This window comes from Melospiza georgiana, chromosome 12 (genome assembly GCF_028018845.1).
Source record: "Melospiza georgiana isolate bMelGeo1 chromosome 12, bMelGeo1.pri, whole genome shotgun sequence".
Lineage (NCBI taxonomy): Eukaryota > Metazoa > Chordata > Aves > Passeriformes > Passerellidae > Melospiza > Melospiza georgiana.
The window spans coordinates 11,091,232-11,115,645 of NC_080441.1; the positions used below are offsets into that span (position 1 = coordinate 11,091,232).

A 24,414-nucleotide genomic window follows, 5' to 3' on the forward strand; every position below is an offset into this window, starting at 1 on the left:
AAACAAAGTTAATGGTTAAATCCAGGAAGACCTGTCAGTGTATTTTTTCCTTTCTCTCTGTTTTCAGCTTGTATCTGTAAAAGATCCAATCCTGCATCCTGAGAAATCCAAATTTTGTTTTTTAACTGACCAGAGGAGTGGCACCAAGCCAGACCAGCAGTTCTGTGTCCACCAACCTCTGCCACCTTATCAGCTAATGAAGGGTTTCAGATGCAAAAGTGTCCCTGCAGATTGGCTGAGGCTGAACACACAGATGGGAGTGCATCCCTGTGGGTGTGTGGAGAAGCAGTCCGAGTGTCAGGAGCACAGCACAACTTCAGAGGCAGGTGTATCCTGTGACAGGTGAACACATCTCAACATATGGAGGCTGTAACCATGATGTACTGGTTGTCAAGTGCTTTAGGATTCAAAGGTGAAAAAAAGCACTCCAGAAACTTAAACTGCATTCAGGATGATAACAATGTTATTTTAAATGCTACGTACAAACATGCTGTGAGGGAATATGGAACTAAAACTCTTGGCTAGCAGGCGAGGCTGTAAACATCCTCATGTAAAGAGTCCTGCCTGTAAGTCTTCACTGTCAGGGAGCTTAAATGCTTGCAGAAATGTGGCAGCAGTCAGAAGGTGTCGTTTGAGGGGCAGCTTAAAGGAATTAGTGTGTCACAGTGCCAGGACTTGGGAAGGAAAATTGCCCTGGAGGAGCAGAGGGCTCTGGGTGGGAGGAGGTCCTTGAATAGCAATAATCACTGCAGTGCTGTCTTCTGCTGCTGGGAACTCTGCTCTGAGCTCTGACCTATTTTACATCCCCACTAAAAGTGAAAAGGGAAGACAAAATGAAACAGAAGGTATGAGGCTGCTCATGAGGGTGCTCATGATGTGAGTCAAATCCAGCCCTGGTGCCCAGTACTTTGGTACCTCCTGCCTGGCATCACAGCATGCAGGGATACAGGTGGGACAGGCTCCATGTGCCTGCTCGGGCAAGGTCAGCTGGCCAAAATCAGCTTCCCTCCACCCAGGACTTTTGTTCACCCATTGCATCCTCTTGATGAGAGCTGGTGGTCCACTAGAAGTGCTGGCAGCCCAGATGGAAGGTGGCCATCCTGGGGCCAAGGCTGTTCCCAGACCTGTGCAGATATCACACCACAGCTGCTTTCCTTTTCCTTAGCCTGATTTTACATCAGTTCTGCAGATCACTTTGGGCACAGCTTTACAGTGATGCTGAGTCACAAAAATTCCAGTTGTTTCCTGAAAGCGAGTGAGATTGTTTTTACCATCTTGTTAGTCCCAGGGAGCCACAGCCAAGTGCAGCTGGGGAGTTACTTCATTTTTTATTAATACCAACTGTTTCTTCCTGGTGCCCCACAGATGCTGTCAGGTTTGTTGGCTGGCCCTGGTCCCTCGGTGCTCCTGACAAAGCCCCCTTGGCCACAAGCCTGTCCCTGGGAGGTGCAGCCCTTGGGGCACAGCCCCTGGGGTGGCAGGCAGCACTAATTTCATATTGATTGATCCTTATACTTTCTGCACATGAGCACAAAGAGGCCTGCATGTATTTGCAGGGCAACTGTTCACAAGGAAAGCTCCAAGCTTTCAACACCACTGCTGTCAAAATAGAGGTGTGATGCCCTGGGCTGGCAGTGGGGAGGGCACTCATTGGCTCCATGCCTGTTACAGGATGTCACTGCTAAAGAAATACATTGGAAATTGATTGCTCTCCTGCCACCACTCCTCAGGTGTTGTGCTGCTGTGTGTTTCACAGGCAAGGCTTTATCTGCCTAGAGCCATCTCCATAGCCTGGGACAGTGGTGGGCAGTGAGCTCTGTCAAGTGATGGGGTGACAGTGAGGTCCTGCCTGCCCTGCAGGCTCAGGACAGGACCCTGTGAGGCCATTTGACGTGTATCAGGGTGAGGTGGAGCTGTGTGGTTTTCCGCTGCGGCAGTGTTTGTTGTAGCCGGGATCAGTCAGTGAGCTCTTCCCCACAGCAAGATCTTGTGGGATAAGATAGTCCATCATCATCCTCCCCAGGGTGGTGAACTCCAGGGACCCATGTGGGCAGCACAACCACAACACCCACATTTTCTCTCTGTGGGAGAGCCCCTTGACACCATCCACCAGGAGCCATGGGGAAAGCAAGGAGGGCACAGCACTGCTGATCCTCTGCAGCCCACACAGTCCTGTGAGCAATTCCTATCTGCATGAGGAGCAGAGGGATGCTGTGCCACCCTGCCAGTGTCCTCAGGGAAAACCTCTCATCAACATGACTGTCAGGAGCACAGTTCTTTATTGCCCTTACTAAATGATAGGGCACATTAGTGAAAAAGATTATATTTCTTTGTCCAAATGTCTGGCTCCTTTCTCCCTCCCCAAAATGAAGTGGTTTCATTATTGATTTTACCTTCAGAACTTTTCTTATCTTCTGCAAATATTTTAAGAACATAAAATTCCCAAGTTTTTGGGTCCCTATGACTTTGACCCTCCATGTCCAAACAAACCCATTAGAGTAACAAAGAATCTTCATGTTTATTAAATAGCAGCGACTCATCAGATGCAGATGTTTGTTTATGTAAGCACCATAAATATTATGGATTAGGATGTAGAGCAGGCAATGGCAATGTGTCTAGGTTAGCAGGCAACATATGACTGCGGGATTTTGTTCTACTTTTTTTAAAATGTGTGTCATCTTTTCTTCACAAACCACAGATTCCTTCATGTAAAGAAACAGAAACAAAGGACACGTCTCTGCTTCTACAGGATGTCCTCTGAGGTGCTTTATTACAAAGCTCTCGTTGCACTTAAAGTGCAGGAAATTTTCTGACTGGTGTTTTTAGTCAATTAACATAGCTGTATCACCTTGAAAGGAAGAAGGTGTTTCCCCCTGTACTACGTACCCATCACATCTCCTCTGAGGGCTCACGGTGACTTTCTTGAAACAGGGTTCATTTAGAGTCATTCTGAAACTAAACCGTCAAAACGTGGCAGATGGAAATCCATTGTGAGGCTGCAGCCTGTCCTGAGCTCGCTGTGGGACAGCCCTTTGCACAGGGTGAGCCAGAGCATTTGTGCCAGTCTCTGTGGAAAGTTGTTTTATATGGAAACACTGCTTAGCTCTGAGCTTTTTCCCACCAGAGCTGAGCCCCAGCCTTGAGAAAGCAGAGGTGCAGTGGGCATGAACAGGCAGGGAGAGGGTGAGGGAGAGCCAATGCCTTTCCAGCACAATCGAGAATGCCCTCAACTTCCAGGCACCCAAGCCAAGGAAGAAAAATTACTTCAAAAAATATCTTATTTTATTCTCTAGGTTAAATAGAATTACATGCCCGTGGAGGCAGAGGAAGGGCCTAAGGGAGGAGTATCCCTCTCTAAAATTGAGTATTTATTGATTTTTCTTTCCCAGTCATAAACCATGAGTTTCAGCCTCTCACTACTGAAGACATTTGTGAAAGCTGAGTGGAAAATACAAGAGACAAAATCCAAGAGAAGCATTAAACCAGTAAGTGATGGGCAGTGAGCTCATCTGCTCCTAGAGTGCTCCACAGGGACACACTGGAAGGGACAAGCAGGCAGCCTCATCAGCGAGAGATTAATTATGCAGAGCTGATAGGTGCTGCAGACCAACAGCCACAGCTGAAATAGCAAAACCAGAACTCCAGCTGGGGGACAGGCTGGGTGGTTTAAGTGTGGGGGTCTTTTTCATCTGCTTTCTGAGAGTGAATAAATCAAGGGTTAAAGCCAAGCACTGCAGGCTGCCAAGGTGTGAGCCCTTCTGCAAGGGTCCCACATTCTGAGGAGCATGTGCTGCATGGAACTGGCCCTTTGCTCTGCAAAGAGTGGCACAAAGAGCGCCCAAAATGTCTTCTTTGAACACAAGGATGTTTGCTGGGAGCTGGTCCCAACTCCTTGCCAGTGCAGATTCCTCTTGCAGGACCCTGCTCTGCAGGCAGGGAGCCTCTGTTAACAAACATGGTCTCAGTGGGCTTAGAATCAGCTCCTTACAAACCTGACTACATATGAATTTTAACTTCCTCTTTTGGGCTTTTTATAGGAAATGCTATAAAGTTCCGCTTAACTTCCTTTTTTCCACAGGAATATGTTTAAAAACTGTTCTTTAAAAAAGACAAGCTGTGAAAACTTGTCTCGAGTGCTGGCACTCCCATGGGACTATCATACTGCAGCTCTGCTTGTTCTCTTGCCCCAAGGGTGGTGGCTTAGTCTGTGGGCCCACAGGAGGAGCACTGTGCACTGAAGCTCCCAGCCCTCACCCAGCTGTGGGAGAGAAGCCATGCCAAACTGTTCTCTGGTGGGATTTGCTGCTTTCCCCTCTCCAAGGGATTTTGCAGGATGAGAGCAGTTCCCAATACTCAAACCTTTTGCAGTTGTTCCTATCAGAGAGTCTCAAACTCTTCTTTGAGTACCAGAGGCCCTGCAGCAGGCATGGGGATCAGCACATGTCCTGTGCCACGTCCTTGCAGCCTGTCCTGGCTGCAAGGGCACCAGGCAGGCAAGGAACCAGCACACAGCCACCTTCTTTCTGCTTCACCCTGACATCCCCTTTGCTGCATTCTGTAAAATGAAGATTATCCTCATGGGGGAGTTGTAAGCATTAATATAGCTGGTCAAGAATTTCACATTTGGTTTGTTGGTCGTTCTGTGTTTTGTTGTTAAAACCAGAAAAAAAATCAAAACTCACAGGGCAAATTAGATTTCAGGCCAATTTACCTCACTGAGCTTGTATGTCCTCTAATAAATTATTTAGATCTCAAATACTGGATATGTTGTACAAACAAATGAGAACATGGTCTTCAGGCAGAAGGTAAGTGATGAAGGTCCTTGGATAAACCTTTTCAGCTTTCATTCTGCCCTGTTCAGTAGCCAGCTGTTTTTCAGCTCAGAACAGGTTTGCTCATGGCTTTTGGCAGACAGTGCTGAGGTAGAGCAAATGCTCACATGGAAGAGCAGCCCTCTAAACCTCACACCACTCATGCAGCAGAAGCAGATGTCAGATTGTGGAAGGAGCAATCTCTTTCTTGGAAACCCTACTGAAGTGGAAACAGAGCTGTTCCTCTTTCTTTTAGATGTGACTCTGGAATTCCCAAAGTCAAAAATTCAGGAGCAAGATGAAAACACTGATAGCTTGTGTTACACAAAGGAATGTGCTGGCAGCCAACCAATGCTGCTGCAAATTCTTTCTTTCTTTTGGCATTGAACTGTTTCACTTACGAAGGGCAGATGAAAATTGTTCTAGATTGATGTTGGCTCTTGTCTGATGGTAGTTGTGTTTCTCTGATACAGCCTTCTCTCTAGTGCCCACAGGGCTTTTGAGGAGGTGTAAACTTCTAATCCTCCTATCAGTCCTTCATCAAGAAAATAATGATTTCAGGAGGCCCAAAAATAAATGTAATAGTTTGGATGGAATAGCCTGGATGCCTAGAACCTTTTCATGGTGTAACTGAGGAGCCTAAGCTGAGTGCCAGAAATCAGTATCTATTGAAGTAAGTGCTTCATCTCAGCCATGGGAGTGCAGTCTTTCACCTTAAATTGATCCACATTCTCTTGTAAATTTGGCAGCGTGTGCAGCTCTAGACTAAATATTGGCAGATATTATTGGCTCTGACCAGCTGAAATAAATCCCTCCTCACCACGGCCCAGCCACCCTGGCCCTGCTGCCTCCTTGGGTGTCCCCACTGGCCTCAAGCCACTGCAGGTGCTCCCAGGGTCTCTCTTAGCCTGGTACCAACACCCTCAGCAGACACAGGGAAAGGAGGAGGCAGCCTTGTGGCTGGAAAATGGTAAAAAGGAAACTAATGAGGATGTACAGCTGTGTAAAACCCACCCTGCTCTGCCCTAGGGCTGGGGACTGGAGACAGGGACAAGGACTGTGAGGGGCCAGGCAGCCTCTGCACCAGGGTGTGTGAGCTGCTGAGGCCCTGAGAGATGAAACTGCTGCTGCTGACTTGTCTGGCCAGGGCTTGTCTCTGCTGGGCTCCCAGTGACCCCAGTGTGCTGCATCCCCTACCCTGGGGAAAGGAGGTGTACAGCAGATTGCAGGCAAATGCAGGAAAATGAGGAGAGGATATTTGACTCAGGGATAAGAGCCTCCTGCTGAAAGTGTGCCAGAACCAAAACCCCTGCTTTGCCTATGCCACAGAACAGGGCAAGTCCTGTGTATTGGCAATGGCAAACCTGCTCCTGTCCAAAACCCCTGTGCACTGTCACTCAGCATTGTAGGATAAGCAAAAGGGTTTTGGAGTCAACATTTTATGAGTAAAGGCACATACTGGGGAAAGTTTCAGAATGGAAATTAATCTGAGGAGGCAGTGATGGGACTGGGTAGGTCAAATATGAGAGGATGTATAAAAGATGGTCCTTCAACCCCACCCACGCAGGTAACTGTGTCATGTCAGAAGCTGATGCCACTTTTTCCTTAGAAAGTGGAGGACAGAAAAAGAGAGCTGGGGGGTGTGCAAATGCAGTTTGATGGTACAATGAAGCTGACGTCAAGAGCAAGCACACAGGGAAGAGGTGTTCTCATCTCCTCCCACCCGTCTGCGTCCTCCCTGGTGCTGGGTGCCTGTGTCCAGCCAAGGCTGTGGGCTAGCAGCACTCCCCATTTCCCAGTGTTAGGTGAGGCAGTGTCTGCTGCTTTTGCTCCCTCAGACAACTCTTTGGTGTCAGGCATAGAACATCCCTGGCACATGGCAGCAGGTGAGCTCACCAGGTGGTTCCAGCAGACTCCCCATTGTCCACGCCACTGCCACTCTGCCATAGCACCTGATTTGAAGAGGGCTTGAGTGCTTGAAAGTGTGCAAATGTTGATTCACCTGCGCTGCCAGCTCAGGCTGCCATCCCTCTGTGCCTCTCCCTGCCCTGTGCCTGCTCCAGGCACAGCAGTGGTTGGCAGCACAGCCAATATTTGCTTTGCTCCCTGTAGTGGGATAGAACATAAGAAAATAAAGATAGTGTAGAAAGTAATCTCACCCCTAAGGAGTTGCAGCTGGGTCAATTATCAAAGATTAGGAACAGGCCTGACTTTAACAGGCCACAGCTGTAACCAGTGAGAAGAAGAGTGCTATAAAAGAGTTGGGTGGCCCCTTGAGAAGGGAACTGGTGTCAGTTGGCTGCTTTGTGAAGAGGAATGACTCAGTGCTCTGAGGAGATGCCCATGAGAAAGCACCAAGAAGGTATGGAACTTTTGCAAGGAGACAACAGCATGGAGGCCCTGTGATAAGATGACAACGGGTCCCTGTAGCTCCATGAGGCTAAGAGCGCATCAATGTTTGGGACACTCCATGGTGCCACCCAAGGGCTGTTGACTTGCCTGAGCTTGTGGTCCCACCAAAGGGCAGTTCCTCTGTCTCACTGTGCCCCTCCTTTCCTGCATGTGTCTGTGTCACCCCACAAGAACAATCTGTTTGTTTTTCAGCTTCCCAGGGCGGCCTGGCTGCCTGGGCCCCACTGCTGGCCTGGGGAAGGTGCTGAGGCCGCCCTGTGGGAGAGGAGCGGGGCCCACCCTGCCTGAGGGCAGCAGATCTGGGCAGCCATCTGCCATTGTTTCCCCTCAGCCCTGCTCTCACGGCTGCTCAGCTGTGATAGCTGCTGTTCTCTCCCAGAGACCCAGCCCTGCTCTCCTTTCCCATCATGAGCTCCCTGATAGGGCACCTCTCCATGTCCAGCCTGGCAGGGCCAGCCCCATGACAGAACTGCTCAGGCTGTGTCCCCAGGTTAGCAGGCAGCTCCTCGGGTTCAGAGCCAAGCATGGCCCCTCACACAGACCCCAGCCAGCCTTGCCTCCTCATGGAGGCACCATGGGCTTTCCCTCCAAGCACAGCAGCAGTTTTCTCTGTTCTCTCACCAGCTGCCTGGATTGTGCTAAAGGCAGCCTACACACTCCTTTAGAATCATGAAAACCAAAGTGCTTGGAAGTGAAATCAGGTACTGGGCTGTCCTGCCTTGGGGTGTTGTAGCAGCCAGCAGCAGGGAGCCCTGAGCTCCCACCTTTCCCCAGCTGCCAGTTGGGTGCCCGGCAGCAGCTGCTCTCCCATCCCCTCCTCAGCTTGCTCAGATGCAGGGGATTTCTGTCCCATTTCCATCAGCAGGAGGCAGGTGTATTTAAGCTGCAAGGCTGGCAGCTTTGGGAGGGAAAAAAAAAGTATAGGAGGTGGTTTTGTGGTAAAGCTGGTGAAGGTTTTCACCTTACTGCCTTAGCAGTCTGCTTCTCTGGGAAGCAGTTCTTGTTTGTCTCACATCTTCTGAAACTTTTCTCTGTGGTTGTTTAGGGTGAGGGTGTGTAAGGAGATGTGACCTTTCTGTCCTGAGCCATCTGTGGGGAGTGCATTGAGCCTATGCAGGACTTGGATTTCAGGTGACAGAGATTTGGGCTCCTTTTGGTACCGTATGTGAGGTACCTGCTGGCCTGTGTTCCAATGTGGTATCTGGCTAGTCTAGAAAGTTCCTTCTCCATTAAACGTTTTTTCTTTTCTATTTCATTTTTCTCTTTTTTCCCTGTTTTCCACAAAATTATGCTTGCCTAAGATGTGTCAGTTACCTGTTGTCTCTAACTACTTCCAGCAGAGAACAAATAACTTTCAAACTTTAATGGGTCAGTGGGGGCAAGACTTAATTTTCTTTGTGCCATACACTTTGCACCTCATCTTTTTCCTCTTTATTCCTGATGTGATGCCCCAGTCTGTATGCTCCTCCCATACACAAGCCTGCAAGAGCTTTTCCCATCATATTTCATTCTCTGTTCTCTGTATTTGAAGAATCATTTGCTTTTCAAAAGAGATTGAGGTAATGCCAGGCTGAACAGAATTACTAAGATAAATTTTTGGGTGAATATTGACAGCTGTGAAAAGCTGGCTGCACTGCAAAAAACCAAAATAAATGATTTGGAGTACAAAAAGAAATGTTTTTTCCTGACATAACAATTGTTAATATTCCTTTGTTGCTATTTTTTACTATCACCATGCCTATGGGAACCTGGCATGAGCAAAAACTGTAGTGCCTAGATTATCTTAAACTGTGCAAGTGAAGACTCTTACATCTTACTGAAAGCAGCCTGAACTCAGGGATTTTGTCTTAAAATTGAATGGTTGCCTGTCTTTAAACTGACAGATCCACTCTGCAAAATGAGTGTGATTTTTAAGCTACCAAGCTACCACCCAGATTTACATCATTGTGACAAAGTCCTTTCACAGCATTCTCGGGTAAGTTTCGGGTAAGGAGGTTGTGGAAGGGGCTGTCCAAATGTTCCTTTCAATGAACTTTAACTGCAGTGAAGGCAGGTGGAGCAGCCAGGGTCTGTGCAGTTGTTGGAGGTCCCTGGGCAGTGTATGAGCCCCTGCACATTCCCCAGGTTTCCATCAGAGCTGGGGCAGCTGCAGCCTGAGCTTTGGCTGCTCCCTGGCCTGGCTGGTTTGGGCATGACATATCCAACAGTTTTTATGGAGTTTGGCAGGGGTAAATGTCCTGATGTCTTATTTTGGCTTTTCCCTGTGGGACAGAGATCAGGATTGATTTCTTCTGGCCCAGAGTAGGTGTTGGTGACAGCTGTAATCAACACAGAGGTGCTTACACTGTTGATGAACAAAAGCAGCTGCTGGATAAAAAAAGGGGAAAGTATATTAATCTGTGCCTAGAAACAGGCATGTAGCTTTACAGAGTGATGCTGCAGGACTTCATTTAAGCCTGTATGGGGCCCATACATTCAGTCACAAGTGTCAGAAAACATCAGTGCTTGCCAGGTTTGCTTCAGCTTGACAGTGCATGGGTAAATAATTGTCCTTTTGTAAGATGCTGAAGCTTTCTGTTTTTAGCACTACAACTCACTCAGGGGTTTGTTCTGGGCTTTCAGGAGTAATTGGCAGCTCATAAACAGCTTTGTAACAGCACTGAAAACCATAGGAGGGAAGCTGCACAGGGTATCTGGAGCTCTGGGCTTTGCTGGGCTAAAGGCACTTGTTTCCAGGAATGTGCAGTTCTTGGTATTTATGTTTTACAAAAAAAGTGTCCTCTCTTCTGTGGATGAGATGATATATTGGATCATTTTGACTGCATCATACTGGTGAGGTGAGGGGAAAGGAAAATGTTGTTCTTGACCTCCCAGGGACTGCCCTCTGCCTGTTCTCCAATCTCCAATGCAAGCTGATAGCAAGCGCATCAAATAAAAATTGTAATTTGGCAAGCTTATCAGAACAAATATAAAACCTGAAAGAAAATAAGCATGGAGCAGAAGTCCTGTAAGGAGCAGCTAAAGGAACTCAGGTTGTTCATCCTGGAGAAGAGAGGCCTGAGAGAGGATCTTACTGCTCTATAACTGCCTGAAAGAAGGTGGTGGCCAGGTGGGGGTCAGACTCTTCTCCCAGGTAATGAGCAGCAGGACAAGACAAAACATCCTCAGGTTGTTTCAGGGAGGTTTAGTTTGGACATTAGGAAAAATTTCTTCACTGAAAAGGTGGTTAAGCATTGGAACAGGCTGTCCAGGGGATTGGTGGAGTCACCATCCCTGGAATTCTGGAACACGCATGCAGGTGTGGTGTTCAGGAGCACGGTTTAGTGACGGGCTTGGCAGTGCTGGGTTGATGCCTGGGTTCCATGAGCTGAGGGGCCCTGTGACGCCCTGCAGGTGCTGTGTGGGGTGGCTGCTGCAGTGGAGTTTGGCTCTGAAGCTGTTTTGCCCCTGCAGGCCTGGCGGAAGCGCTGGTTCGTGCTGCGCAGGGGCCGCATGAGCGGGAACCCCGACGTGCTGGAGTACTACAGGAACAGCCACTCCAGGAAGCCCATCCGCACCATCGACCTCAACGAGTGCCAGGTGCTCAAGCACTCGGGGCCCAACTTCATCAGGAAGGAGTTCCAGAACAACTTTGTCTTCATCGTGAGGACCACCTACCGCACCTTCTACCTGGTAGCCAAGACCGAGGAGGAGATGCAGATCTGGGTGCGCAACATCAGCCAGATCTGTAACTTTGGACATCTGGAAGATGGCACAGGTAGGGTCACGCTCATCTTGGAGGCTGGGAGAATGCCTGGGGGTGACAGGATGGACCTTGCTGTCAGGCTGGGCTGGTTCCTGTAGCTCCACACAGACTGAGATGCTGCTAAACCCTGATCTGATTCTCAGGGACTGCACTGCTGCTGAGTGGAAATACTCACTGACTGCCTGGGCTCACTTTGATGAAGCAATTCTTCCTTAATAAGAAAAGGTGCTGTTTATGTGAAAAGCTGACTTAGTGTTATCTTCTGGGGCCATTTATTTCATTACATGTCCTGTATTTATTTAGTTAGGCATAATGTAAGACACCTGTTCCAGGAAAGCATCCTGCACAACTCCCATTTTCTCAGGCTTTTCTGGGTGAGGAATGTGCACAGACTTGGGTGTATATGCCTGCACATAAATCAATGACAGAAATACTAAGCTGCCTTAGTCTGTTAATAAGAGAAAACAAAGAAAAGGCAAAGGATAGGAGTGTTAGAAGTGTGTGTATAGACTTAAGAGATGGTCCTGCCAGTGAAGCATCAAGGCAGCTCTTTTGCCAGGCCCTACACCTGTATATACTCAGCAGAGTGAATTTCTTGAAAAGCTGCCAAGAATTAACCACTCCAAGATGGATGTAGCCAGTAATTAAAGTGGGGACCTGTACCATCATTAACTTACCTTTTAAATGAGATAATCAGGCTCAGATAACAGCAATCTGTCTTTCCCTTGACAATTCCAAGGGGCAGATAGAGCAGCAATTTGAGAGTTGCAGAGGAAGTGAGTCAGAATGAAGCCTTCAATGTGATAAAAGGCAGTGCAGGAGTAGAAGAGGGGGACACAAGCCCTGGGGCAGTGATGTGTTTGGGGGTATCATGTGTGGCCAGGCAGTTCATCCTTCCATGGTCTTTGTGCTGCTGGTGTCTGCAAGTGCTGCATGGCCACACCATTACCAAGAAACTTGATAAGAAACAAAAGGCTATGGGAAAGGTTTTATTTTAATCTATCATGGTTCCTGGCATTGCTTAGCTGCCTTTTGAGCAGTGTCTTCTGAGGGAAATGGGAGTGGCAAGAACACTGCAGTGGTCCTGTTACAAATGTGATGTCTGTTCTTTTCCCATTCACTTCAGAAACCGCCATGAAAACTTGCTGACAGATTATGTGTCAGTACAAGCTGCCCATGAATACAAATTTCAAAGTAGCTCTGGTAGGGATTGGAGTCTGCTGCCCTTTGGAGGCTGGATGGAATTAGGGATATTCAGTAACCACCTTCCTACTGTTCTGCCTTTGTTGATGCTGAGTTGTTGCTCTTGGGTTGTTATTGCTGGTGCAGGTTTATTTGAGATACAAGTTTACCAGTTACTCTGAAATAAAGGTAAACCCTTCTATGCAAAAGAGAAAAATAATTTTTGTTTCTAAATGTGTAGGCAGCCTTCTCTTGGGCACTTTGTGAGGATGTCCATGGGGGATGTGATCTGTGGCAGAGGAGCTGAGACAGTGGCTGTCCCAGACAGATGCATTTACACTGGGAAATGCCTTCTCTGTTTTGCTGGTGCCATGCACTATTGCTTGTAAGACTTGCACATGGACAACACTCAGAGTATTACACATTGGTGTTTCTCCCTGAGCAAAGATTGCCATTGTGGGCACTGATGGATGAGAAATGGCAGCTCTTGCAGCAGCAGCTGGGAAAGCTGACACTCCAAGGCAGATATCACCCCCCAAGAAGTTCAGCACTGCCGAGCATTTGCCTTGGTTCAGTACAAAGTCTGGCACTTGAACTTGCAGCCCTCATCAGGGGTGGTGTGAGCTAAGCCTCCAGACATGCACTTACTGTGCCTCTAATGCCAAATAGCTCCTAAGAGCTTCTATTTATCCTGCCAGTGAGCTCAGGTCTGGGGTGTATCCAGGTCAGGCTGCCAAGCACATCCAGATCCTCTGATTTAAATCTGCACAGCTCCAAAAATTGCACATCACATTTCAAAGAATTGCTAATTGCTTCAGCTTTTCAGGATCTCCTAAATTCTCCAAAAGCCTGTAGGTTTAAACAAATTACCCTTTAAAATTAACATTAGAAAAGAAAAGCCCTATTAAATGCCACATGCTTTTTAAACTTAAATGCTTCTGCTTTAAAAAATACTAGTCCCTGCTATGAGTCATATCACTCTTAATCTGTGCATGGCTGAAAATTTGCTGTGACTGAGGCCAAAACACAATCTGCTGCTTTCTCTGCCTAACACCCAAAGTGTAGCCACAGGTTTATGCAGTGACTCAGCTTTAAAGGCTGTCCTGTTGCTCCCAGTTAGTCCCTTCCAGCAGCAGAGGATGGACAGCCAGGTCCCCACTCCAGAGGTGTTGGCAGCCAGATGCAGAGTGAAGTTACAAAAGCTCCTGTGAGCACAGCTCTGTAGTCAACAAGAGAGGGGACAGCTGGGAGGCAGAGATGACATGGCAGCTCCAGGCAGATGTCAGGAAGCACCTGGGAGGGCGGCTGTCAGGAAGGACTTGCCAGCAGCACTCACACACTGCTGCCACCAGAAAGTGCTGCTGGCTGTGCTGGGAATCACAGGGAGCTGGCAGCTTTGGGGAGTCAGCTGGAGCAGAGAGGAAGAGGCCTTGCTCCTGGTTTTCCCACCCTATCTCAGCAAAATCCTGCTTCCATCTTTGGTGGAACCTCCCAATAGAGCCATCATCCCCCAGGGATCGAATGAAGTGGCTGTAGGACAGCAGGGGCACAGTTTATACCATGTGCAAGCTGAAGTGTGAGTAATTGACACAATCCAATGTGCCACCTTTTCATTGGAGAAACTAGTGGGAAGGTGTTTAAGCAGTTTCATTAGGAAGCCTTACTGTTGTTATTTCTACCTTGGCATGTCAGCGCAGCCTTGGGGGTGGTTGATGTCAGAAGAACACCCCTGTTCCACCATGTCCTTGCATGGCCATTGCACCACAGCAATTCTTGGGGAGGGGGCTGGGGTCCGTAGCAGAAGGGAAAAGCCCTCTGTTTCTCCAAGCCATGGCCCTTCATTGATGGGAGAGGGCACTGTGGAAGATGCTGTGCAGCCTCTGTGGGGGCTTTCTCCATACCTGCAGGGCAGAAATGTTTGGTGTTAGTAGCCACCAAAGCAGTTATTTTGGCAGCTGGAGCCTCTTGCTGTCTCTCTGGCAAAGGGGATGGCAGGCACCAAACCTATTTTCTGCCTTCTCATTGTTGAAAGTAGCCATGCATAATTTATTCTGCCCAGCTGCTGTGGTAGTTTTAATGCACACGATTTGGTTTCCAGCAGAGCTGGCAGGGACAGGAACAGTCTGTGAGGAGCTGGCTGCAGGTCCCTGAGCCCCTGAAGGTCAGGGAAGGGCAGGTCTGTGCTGTCCCCACCCCTCCCTCCTGCTCACAACCGTTGCCATGTGGTCTGCAGCTCACAGCCTTTCCTGATGGGATAATCCATGGCTAAACCCTGTGAGTACCAGATGGAGTTCAGGCCTGTTCCTTCTCTGTGTTAATAACTCAGAATGTCATTAATTTCTTTCTTATGCATTGTGGCAGTTTTAGTTGTTGGTTTGTTGGGGTTTTTTTAAATGTAGTCAGATGGTGAAGTGAACATGCTTTTCTGAGATCCCATGGGAGTTAGCCCAGTGTGTGTTTGATCATTGTCAGCTTGCAAGACAGCTCTGAGTCCTAGATTGAAAAGCAGAGTTACTGTCTGAGCCAGCATGATGAACAAAAGTTATTTTTCAGATGGGGATAAAAGCATCATATAGTCAACCCAGGACAACCCAGCACTGCCCAGGCTGAGAAGTGACTACAGCAGCCTAGTGCAGTGCCAAGGCTAGTGCCTCTGTTGAGGTTGGGACTAGATTGGACCTGCTGGAGGGTGTTAGGACCTCATCACACAGTGCAGAATCTGGGGCACAGGACCACATGCAGCTGATCAGGGGCTGGTTCCCAGCATTTCCATCAAGTTCTGGCTATCAGCATTACAGAAATCTGCCATCTTGCTGCGTGTTGAAGGCATGTTAATTCTCAGTGTGGTTTTATCAGCAGTTCCTGGTTTCTTGTGTTTGTTTCTGCTGTGGGGTTTTTCATTTTGGAGAAGGGTTTGGCAGCTTTGCCTCAGGCAGTGTCTGAGCCAGAGAGATGGGCATCCACTGCCAAGCCCTGCAGGTGCCAGGGACCCAGTGAGCACTGCCCCATCCCCACACAGCTCTGGTGAAGGAACTGCCATGCAGCAACCTGGAACTTCATTAGAGAAATCATATTCCCTAACTGAGGACTTGTGCTCTTGGTGCCACTGTTTGAGCTTGCTGCCAGGAGCAGCTACTTTTGGGGAGCTGCTCTGTAAAGACACCCTTCCCACCCCACAGCTGCCTCTTGTGGGAGGTCTGGATTGCACTTGATTTTTTGAGTTGGAATGCCCCAAAAGCTTTGTTTAGCTTGACTCTGTGTGGCTCAGCCATTGCAGGGACAGAGGCCAGGAGAGGAACACAACCAGACTTCTCTGCTGCCAGGCAGTGCTCAGGCCAGATGGGTATCACAGCCACAGGCTGCCACTGATGGTGTTCTTGGTGGTGTGAGCAGGCAGCCAGCTCTGGGCCAGCCCCACTGCCCACAGCCCAGACCCCCTCCTGTCCCACTGCCATCCTACTCTGTGCTGGGGACACTGGAGTGTTATGCCCAGAGAAGGTGGCACTGAGCTTGGGCTCCCTGTACCTTGTGACCTCCAGAAAAGTAGCGTCACTTTTCTCAGGAGAGAAACTCTTGTGGTCTGGTGGCCAGCTGAGAGAGGCATAATAAGCTTGCAGAGAAGTTCAGAGCTTGTCTGGCTACTCCATGAGCTGGAAAGCTCAGCTTTGTCTACTGAGATCTAGCAAGTGGCAAGAAACCAATCCCTTTCCTTGTCACCATTAATTTGAAGTGTTGGAGATGAATAATTAATTATTTGCATTAGATACTAAAAAACCACTTGATGAAACAGGCTGCTGTGCCTCAGCTCTTTCTTCAGCAGAGTCTGTTCCTCATTGCTGGCTGCAGGAGGGAGAGGGGGACCCCAGAGCAAGCAGCCTGCAGGACTTTGACAGCCTGGGCAGGGGGAGCAAAATCAGGATCCCCTGTACCCAGAACCAGTGTTTGCCTTGACTCTCTGCTGCTCTGGCGTAAAACATCCCTGGTGCAAAGCAGGGTGGTGACAGCCAGGGCAGTCAGAGCCATCTCTCAGCCGGGCCATCCGTGTCCATTGCAGGTTCTGTGGAGAGCCTGTCTCACACGACCTCGTCCCCACAGCCCTCCCCAGCTGCCTCCACGCACGCGTCCCGCATCGCCGACCCCTCCTTCTCAGTGGAGCCCGCTGCTGCTGCCGACGCTGCTGCCGAGGAGACCCCCAGCGAGTCGGGCTCAGTCTTCCTCCCTGACTACCTCTTCCTGTCCAACTGCGAGTCAGGCAAGCTCAGCCACAACAGGTGAGTCTGGGCTCTGCCGCGTGTGTTGGGCTGGAGCCCCCCTCTGTCTGTCCAGGCATGAAGCACAGCCCCAGGGAGCCCTGCCACTCAGGGCTGGCTTCCAAACACAACAGGGGACCACCAGCCTAATCCAATTTACAGAGTGCTTTTCATAGCACAGATTAGTGATTGAGCATCATGTGTTGGTGCTGTCCCTTTCCAAGGTGGATGGCTGAGGATCTGACACACAGCCTCCCCCCAGACACCTGCTGTTGCCCAAGGTGCTCCACCAAGCGCCCCAGCCTCCAGTGCAGCTCAGAGGGAAGGGACAGATATTGTCCCAAACTGTGTAGGTTGAGTGTTGTGTTTGCTGTGTTCTTACAGCCAGGAGAAAAGGAAAGCTCAGATCCTGACCTCTGTCTCCTTGCAGGTGTGACAGCTGGTCAAATTCAGACAGATCTCTGGAGCAAACATCATCAGACGATGTTTTTGTTGACTCCTTGCAATCCCAGCCCTCCCTGTACCTTGTACAGCCAACCAGCGCCGGCGCCGTGCAGCAGGTCGGAGCCGCAGTGGCAAATCCCAGCGTGGTGTCCAGGAGCACAGACATTAGTGGGCCATGCAGTGACTTTTCCTCCTCTTCCCCGCTGCTGGGGACGCCGCTGAGCCCTGAGTTTCAGGCTGACAAGAGCCAGAAGGCGCTGCCCTTCGGGGTGACGCAGCTGGACGTCCTGTCCAACACGCCGCCGCCGCGGCCGCCCAAGCCCACGCACTTCTCCGACAGGAGGGGAGAGGAGCTGGGGGCCCTGCAGAACGGCCACGCGGGCATCTGCCGGGCCCAGGTGGCTCTGGTGCCCAGAAGGATCTCCTTGTCCAGCTTGGACAACATGAGGAACTGGAAAGGTGAGTGCACTTCCAAGAGGCAGCAAAGCAGCACCAGTGTGATGGAGCTGCCCACATGCACAGAGTGGTTTTGACTTCCTGTTGTGCCTCTCTGTCCTCCCCTCTGTGAAATCTTACACCACCCAATGTAACACCAAGTGCTGCTTTCAAATGAACTGGCAAGCAGGATTCAGTCCCTTAGGTTTGCTCCTGCTGTGTAGAAGCCTCTCAGTATGTGTGCAGATGGGCAGCAGTTTGGCTCTGATCCCTTCAGGGTGCCTCCTGCCTTGCTAATTTTCCCCCTTCCTCCTCAGAAGAGAAAGCAGTAGAAAAACTAAAATGAGAAGTCAGCCACTGAGTTGGGCAGTGCCAATCTCTGTTTATACAGGTCAAAATGTGGGAAATGCCTCTGGAGCTGTGCTGCTTTGCTGCACACAGTCTGTTCTGTGAGAGCTGCGTGTCTTCTCACAGCTTAGAGTAAAGACCAGGAAGTCAGGGAGACACTGGGGATGGGATGTAATCCTGGCTGAACCAGGGACTCTGCCTGTCCTTGAACAAATCCCACTCTGTCCTTGCACTTCAGGCTGGGCAGTCTGAAAACCTGCTGCTACAGAGCAAGGCAAGGCTGCAAAGCAAACTTCACTCTGAGCTGAGCTGGCTTTTCCACTTGCTCCTGAAACACCTTCATCACAAACAGGAGCAACAACCAAAACCCAGAACATCATGGTGTCAAAAACCAGCATATGCAGTATGAGAAAACTATTACATGGAGCCACAGGACAGAGGGAGGCAGCTGGAATACCTGGTTGGAAATCATCAAGTATATTGTAGTGATGTGAAAACCTTCATTTTTGATGAGGAAAAAAGTGTAGGTTTTTAAGGGCAAGCATCCTTTAGACTCCTGCAGTTTGAATGACCAGACAATGTGTGGGGCTGTTAGATCTTGCTCTTGAAGCTCAGAAGCTAAAGCAAGGAGATTTCTGCTCAGTCTGTCAGTGTACAGACAATTCTTGGAAGGTTTCTGGAGAAACACCCATCAGTGGAATTGCTGTTCTTAATTATCAGCTACATTTGGTTTCTCCCTGAGAGGTGCTGCTCTTGCTTCTGCATGTGTGCTGCTCCAACACAGCTGGTTCATGATCCTCCAACCTAATTTACACCAAAATGTCTCTAAGAGGATTAAGTGGCCAAATGTCATGTTGTGCTGCTGTGCTGCAGGGTTGTCTCTGCCTGATGGGGGCAGCAATGAATTAGTAAGTGCTGCCACTTTTTTTTACCCTAAGTGTAGCTGAAGCCGTTTGAAGGGTTAAACTCTGAATTAAAATGTGTTTAACAAGAAAGATCAGAAAAATAAAGAGGGAGAAAGCAGCAGTTCCTCACCAGCTTCCTCAGTGAGTGCACTCAAGTTATTAACTTATTTTTTTGCCCTGCTAACCTGCAAAAGGTGCACAGATGCAATTAGCCCAGGGAGAAAGCAGCATGAGCTAGTGTAAGTGCCATGAAGGAGGATAAGCTGTGAGGCACCTGTATCCTGGTACCTGCCACAGCCTCAATGTCTTTTTGCCAAAATAAATAACTGTAGCTGTCCCAGGACAGTGACTGTGTCTCTCTGAAGATGTATCTGCACTAACAGAATTGCTTTGTTCTTGTTTAGCCCTTTTGGCTGGTACCACAAAAATGCCCCCAGTTGCAGTACTGACATCTCTGCTATAAGAGCAGGGAATGGATTAACATGGTTGCAGGGATTTGAGGCATTCTCACAGAAAAGCCATTGTCTGCACAGAAAGCCCCTTTTCAGGAAAGGATGGTGGTTATAAGCATCTCCCACAGCTGAACTTCTATGTGCTGAATGCTGGATTTTAACGTTTTTGGCTTTTGCTTGGAAAATAAAATTGGCCTATACCAAGGCCCACCTGCACAAGAGACTGGTGACTGTCTCCATGATCTGGCTGCTCATTCCCCATCACCTTGAGCCCCTTGCACCACATCAGCACTGCTGGATGAAAAAACAAAGAATTTTTCTCCTACCATTAAGTTCCCCCACACACCACTTTCTGTACAATAACAATTGCTTCCCTGGCACCTTAAAAGGCTCCAAAACAAATATCCAAGAAATAATATCTATAATAGCCCCTTTTCATATAATTTCCCCAGTTTGACAGATGGGAAAACAGAGAACAAATAGAGCAGGAGCTGCATTTAAATCTTTGCTTGCTTGCTTGCTCCCACACCAGCCTTTTCCCCCAACTGTTTGTGTTACAGGAGGCATAAGTTTCAGCTGGATTATACATGAACAGGTTCCTTGGTTTCATACTTAAAATAATGTAATCACTCTTGAAATGCTGCTGAGTTGGATCTCATCTTAAGTGTCATTGTATTTCCTCATTTAGGAGTTATGGAATCTTTATAAAACTCCAATTATTTTAGAGCCATATGTTTTACTCCAGAATTATCTCTGTAAGGTTGCACTGCCTTATCCCATTTTTAATCACTTTTTTTTTCCTCACAGCAGACATGGAAGGCAGTTCCCTAAGAAGTCGAGATAAGAGGCTTAGCTTGAATTTGGTAAGTACTCTGTTTGCACAAATTTAAAACACTGGCAGAAACTTCCCAGTGAATCATTTCACATCCTGATATTCAATCATTCCTCTCCTCTGTTCAGCAGAAGAATTTAAGAAATGGAAAAAGTGCCAAGCTATGGGCAACTTCAGTGCTGGCTGCTTTGTGGCTTCAGTCAGCCTTTGAGAGAAGAGGGAGGGAGAGGCCTCAATCCTGAGCACCCCATTTTTAAAGCAGATGAAGCTGGGTCTGTTATGGCAAGAGTTCCCAGTAGCTTCATGAATTAAACTGTTGACCAAGAGCACCAGGGCAAATGGCTTATTCCTTGAAAAAGGGGTCTAAAGAAGCCTATCACCCCATTGTCCTGAGGGATATCTCTTCTTTAAGACATTGGAAAATGTCTGCTGTCACAGTGCCTGTGGTTGAAGGCTCTGTCAGTCCACAGCTTCCTGCCTCAGCCTGTGACAGACACAGTTCTAAACAGCACCATCTCACATCACATAGCCAGTCTTCAGCCTGGGGCTGGATCTTGTCTTCTGTGGCAGATCCTTTGCTGGTGGTGGGCAACTTATATTTTTCTCCTTTTTGAAAGCTTGCAAGGATTGTAATCACTCCCTCTCACCACTCAGCCAGCACTAACGTGCACAAAGTGATTTCCTAATGCTAATTCTCAGTGATCAGAAGCGAGTTGTAGGTCTGTGTGTGCTCTCTCAGGTTCCACATTTGCCAGAGTCTAGTTCATCAGGTGTTGTCCTTTCAGACTTTTTTTGTCAGGATCAGCATCTTGCCTCTCACAGTAGTAACTCTGACCTCATTTTATAGGTCAGAATTACTGCTGTGAGAGGCAAGTGCAGCCTCACTGAAGCTGGCTGATTTCACCAATAAAGTCCCCAGTCAGTTTGGTCCTAGCTTCCAGCAGTGACTCGTGAAGCTCAGCGTGGACTGCTCCAGAGCTGGAGGGTTCACCTGAACTCACACGTGTGTGTCTTGTCCATCAGAGCAGTGCTGGGCTCAGCTCAGGTGTGTTCCCAGCAGCTCCCGGCTGGGAGGTGCCTGGGCTGTGCATTAATGGAGCCCTCTCTCTGTGTCCCCGCTGTGCCCTGTGTTCCCAGCTCCTATCTGGGAGGTGCCTGGGCTGTGCATTAATGGAGCCCTCTCCCTGTTCCCTGCCCTGCAGCCGTGCCGCTTCTCCCCGCTGTGCTCGGCCGACAGCTCCGAGGACAGCTACGTGCCCATGCGCCCCAGCACGTCGCCCTCCGCGCCCGCCTCCGAGTGCTCCCCCGACGGCTACATCCCCATGAGCCCCGGCTCCGCCACCTGCACCTTCCCCGTGGTCAGCACTGAAAAACTCACCAGCCCCTTGCCCGAGCTCCCCTCCGACGTGGAGCCCCCTCCGGTGAACCGGGACCTCAAGCCTCGGAGGAAGTGTAAGCCCTGACCTCAAGTGCAAAGCCTGGGGGTCCTGCTGGTGGGGACATGGGTGACCTCCTTTGACAGTGTCTGAAAGCAATTCTCCCTCTAGAGGATGGGTTGAAATGCTGCACGGTCACTTCCAGCACTGTAGCCGGGGATGTGCCTGCAGGGAGGTTTGTGAGTGAGGAAGGGCTTCCACGGCTGCTTCTGCAGTCCCAGCCCAGGAGGCTGTGTGAGAACAGTGCCCGGCTCTCACTGTCACTGCAAACAGCCAAGGGGACCTAGCCTGGGAGAGACAGCAGGCTAAATCCTGCCACTCTGAGGCACATGTACTCCTGTCTCACCAGCTCTCCAACCTGCCAGGAATGGGACATCCAAACACTCAAGTACTCAAACTTGATGTGTTGGCTGTGGTTAAACCTCTCTTGGGTAGGCACAGCTGTCTTAGTTTAATCAGGAATTTTCTACAGATGCTTTTGCTGATGGTAATTTTCCACTCATGTTTTCATGGCATGTCCAAAATCTGGGTTGCACTTCTAGAGAATATACTGGGGACAAAATTCAGATTTCAAGTGGGGAAATTGCCTAAACATAGCCTACAATAAAGCTCTTGGGGTTTCAGAACCACATAGTTACTCAGAAATTGGTTCAGGCAGTGCTGTTGTAAAGTGGGGGCAGACATTTAGATCATTGCCATGAGGAAAAGGAAACTCATACTTTCCTTAAAGGATCTTGAAAATGGTGGGCATGTGTACATTGAGTGGTGACAGGGATGGTCCTGATCTCCATGTGTTGGACCTTTTTGTTTAGAACACAATCCAAAACCTGTTATAAGCTGTAGGCTTAACCAGCCTCTCCCAGGCAGCATATACAGAGCATATTTGGGGCAAGTGTATGTATCTCGTGTGGCATTTGGTCTCTTTATGCCCACCATATTTATTCTGTTATTTTAGGGTGATTGGAGGACTTTGCTTTCCAGCACTGACCAAAGAGGTCATTTGTTACTGATTTCCTTCTTGGTTATGTTCTGTGAAATACTCTGTTAGTTTCTTTCTGTTAATACAAAACTGCATTTTTCTGAACAGTCTGTACTTTTCATTGAAAACATAGTTCCTTTTGTTCTTTCTTACAGCACGACCACCTCCTCTGGACTTGAGGAATCTCTCCACGATCCGGGAGCACGCTGCTGTGACCAGGATGTGGACTGTGCCTTAGTAAGTCAACAAGAAACCTGCCATTCCAATCTTCTGAGCATTAGCATGGAGTAGAGTTAAAAATAACTTATCCCATCCCACAATAAAGATTCCTGGCAAAGTCCACAAACAGAAGTTCCCCAAGGTTCCTTTCAGTATCCCCCAGGCATTTGCTGTCTCTGAAAAGCAGGGCTCCCTTTCACAGTGGGCAGCTCCAGAGAATTCAGTGTCATGATTTGAAGGTTCCTTTTAACCTGGAGCTGGTCTGCACTCTGGTGTGGCTGCTACAGTGGCTAAAAGCTTGGCATACCTAAACTATGATCGAGCCATTTTTGCTTCTTAAAATTAATACAGCAAAGTAGAACCAGATCAGATAAAGAGCTCCCTGAATTGTAGACTGGGTGTAGAATTCTGCACTGCCACACAGCAGTCCAGACTTGAACTTTTGGCATGACTTTTTGTCACTAGAAATTAGTTGTTGGTAAAACAAATGCCTTTGATCCCAAAGCCCAGGTAGTATGACCAGATGATACTGTTGGGCTCCAAGGGCAGCAGAACACCCACCTTCAGGGAACTTGTGAGCAGGAGAGGCCTTCAGCCTGCTGGCTGGGAGGTCTTGGCACAAAAAAAAAAAGGCAGCTGTACTGAAGTGTGCATGCAAAAGCCATGAATTCCCACCAACCTCCTCTGCACACCCTGGGCACTCCAGAAAATGTGGGAGTTTGCTGGCATGAGTGCCAGACATGGTATTTCCACTCCCCCATTTCAGGTTGTCACATGAAGGGCAAAAGAGACACAAGATGAGCAGTTTGTCAGTTGCAGAGCCCTCTCTCACATCCAGCCCAAGGCTGGTTAAGCCCCTTGGCACTGCCTGTTAGGGAAAGCCAATACCCTGCTGCCCCAGCACCCCTGCCAGAGCACTGAGGTTAATCAGTGCTGACACAGAGCAGAGTCCTTGAAGGATAATGAGCTTAGAGTGAGTTTGCATGTTTTACGCTAACAAAAATAAAAAAGTTATGCCAGAAACTAATACAGTAAAAGGAATTATGCTGCTCATGCACAGAGAGGCCATCTAATTTCCTATTAACCAAGCCCATTGTGCTTGCCTGTGGTAATTTATTCACCATGCACCTCTGAGAGAATTGTGTTCATGGGAGAGATTTCCTTGTGCAAGAGCTGAGTCACAGCCCTCTCCACAGCACGGGTGGCAGGCATTGACGCTGTGTGCAAAGCCAGACCCAGTTCCTTTGCAGACTGATGAATTCACATCAGTCCCCAAAATGTGGATACCTGCACAGCCCCCATCATCACCCAAATGAATGATAGCTCTGTGCCCCTTAGTAGAGAATTGCTTCTATGTTTTATGGTTTCTGTTGTACCAGATGAAAGCAAACTTTCATAAATCCCAGAGGAAAAAAAATCAACAAAATCCGTCAGCAATATAGCACACTATTTCTAGAACTAAGAAGTGGCTTTGGACATCCTCTCCACAAAGGCTGCAGCCTTAGTGTGAGTTTATTCACCATATGGACTGTGTCAGGCTTTGGCTTCATTTCAGTGCATCTGTAAGATGCTTCCTTAACCTCTCCTGTGTTTTTCTTCATAGCAATCGAATGAGCTTTATCTCACCAGAAAGAGACAGTATTAATTCAGCAAGAATATTTGCCAATTCAGTTTCCGGAGAAGAGGAAGAAAGTTACATTCATATGGTAATGTCATTTTCACACAGCCATCCTTTGCTTTATGTTGCTCTCTCACATTGATGGAGAATGCAGAAGTTTGTTTTCTAAGAAAAAAATGTTGAGGAGGTTTGTCCTTTGCCTTCTGGTTTGTTTCTTTTTTTTTTCAAATGATGAAATGGTTTTAAACCAAAGACACTGGGACCAATTTACAGAGAGATAAGGGAAGCCCTTTTCCTGCTCTGCAGAACTCAGCTGTTCGCCCACGAATGTTGCTGAACAGTTCCA

The 24,414-nt window shown here is 48.5% G+C and overlaps 1 protein-coding gene across 2 annotated transcripts in view; it reads left to right on the forward strand.

The window, feature by feature from the left end:
* The window catches only part of GAB3 (GRB2 associated binding protein 3), a 63,845-nt gene that overhangs the window by 32,968 nt on the left and 6,463 nt on the right, over positions 1 to 24,414 (forward strand). The window contains exons 2-8 of one of the 2 annotated variants that reach the window (XM_058032746.1): positions 10,677 to 10,980; positions 16,205 to 16,421; positions 16,831 to 17,303; positions 19,792 to 19,847; positions 21,019 to 21,268; positions 22,387 to 22,468; positions 24,054 to 24,156. In XM_058032746.1, the coding sequence (XP_057888729.1) occupies positions 10,677 to 10,980; positions 16,205 to 16,421; positions 16,831 to 17,303; positions 19,792 to 19,847; positions 21,019 to 21,268; positions 22,387 to 22,468; positions 24,054 to 24,156 (1,485 nt within the window). The remainder of the gene's footprint in view (positions 1 to 10,676; positions 10,981 to 16,204; positions 16,422 to 16,830; positions 17,304 to 19,791; positions 19,848 to 21,018; positions 21,269 to 22,386; positions 22,469 to 24,053; positions 24,157 to 24,414) is intronic. The other variant, XM_058032747.1, reaches the window with a different exon arrangement.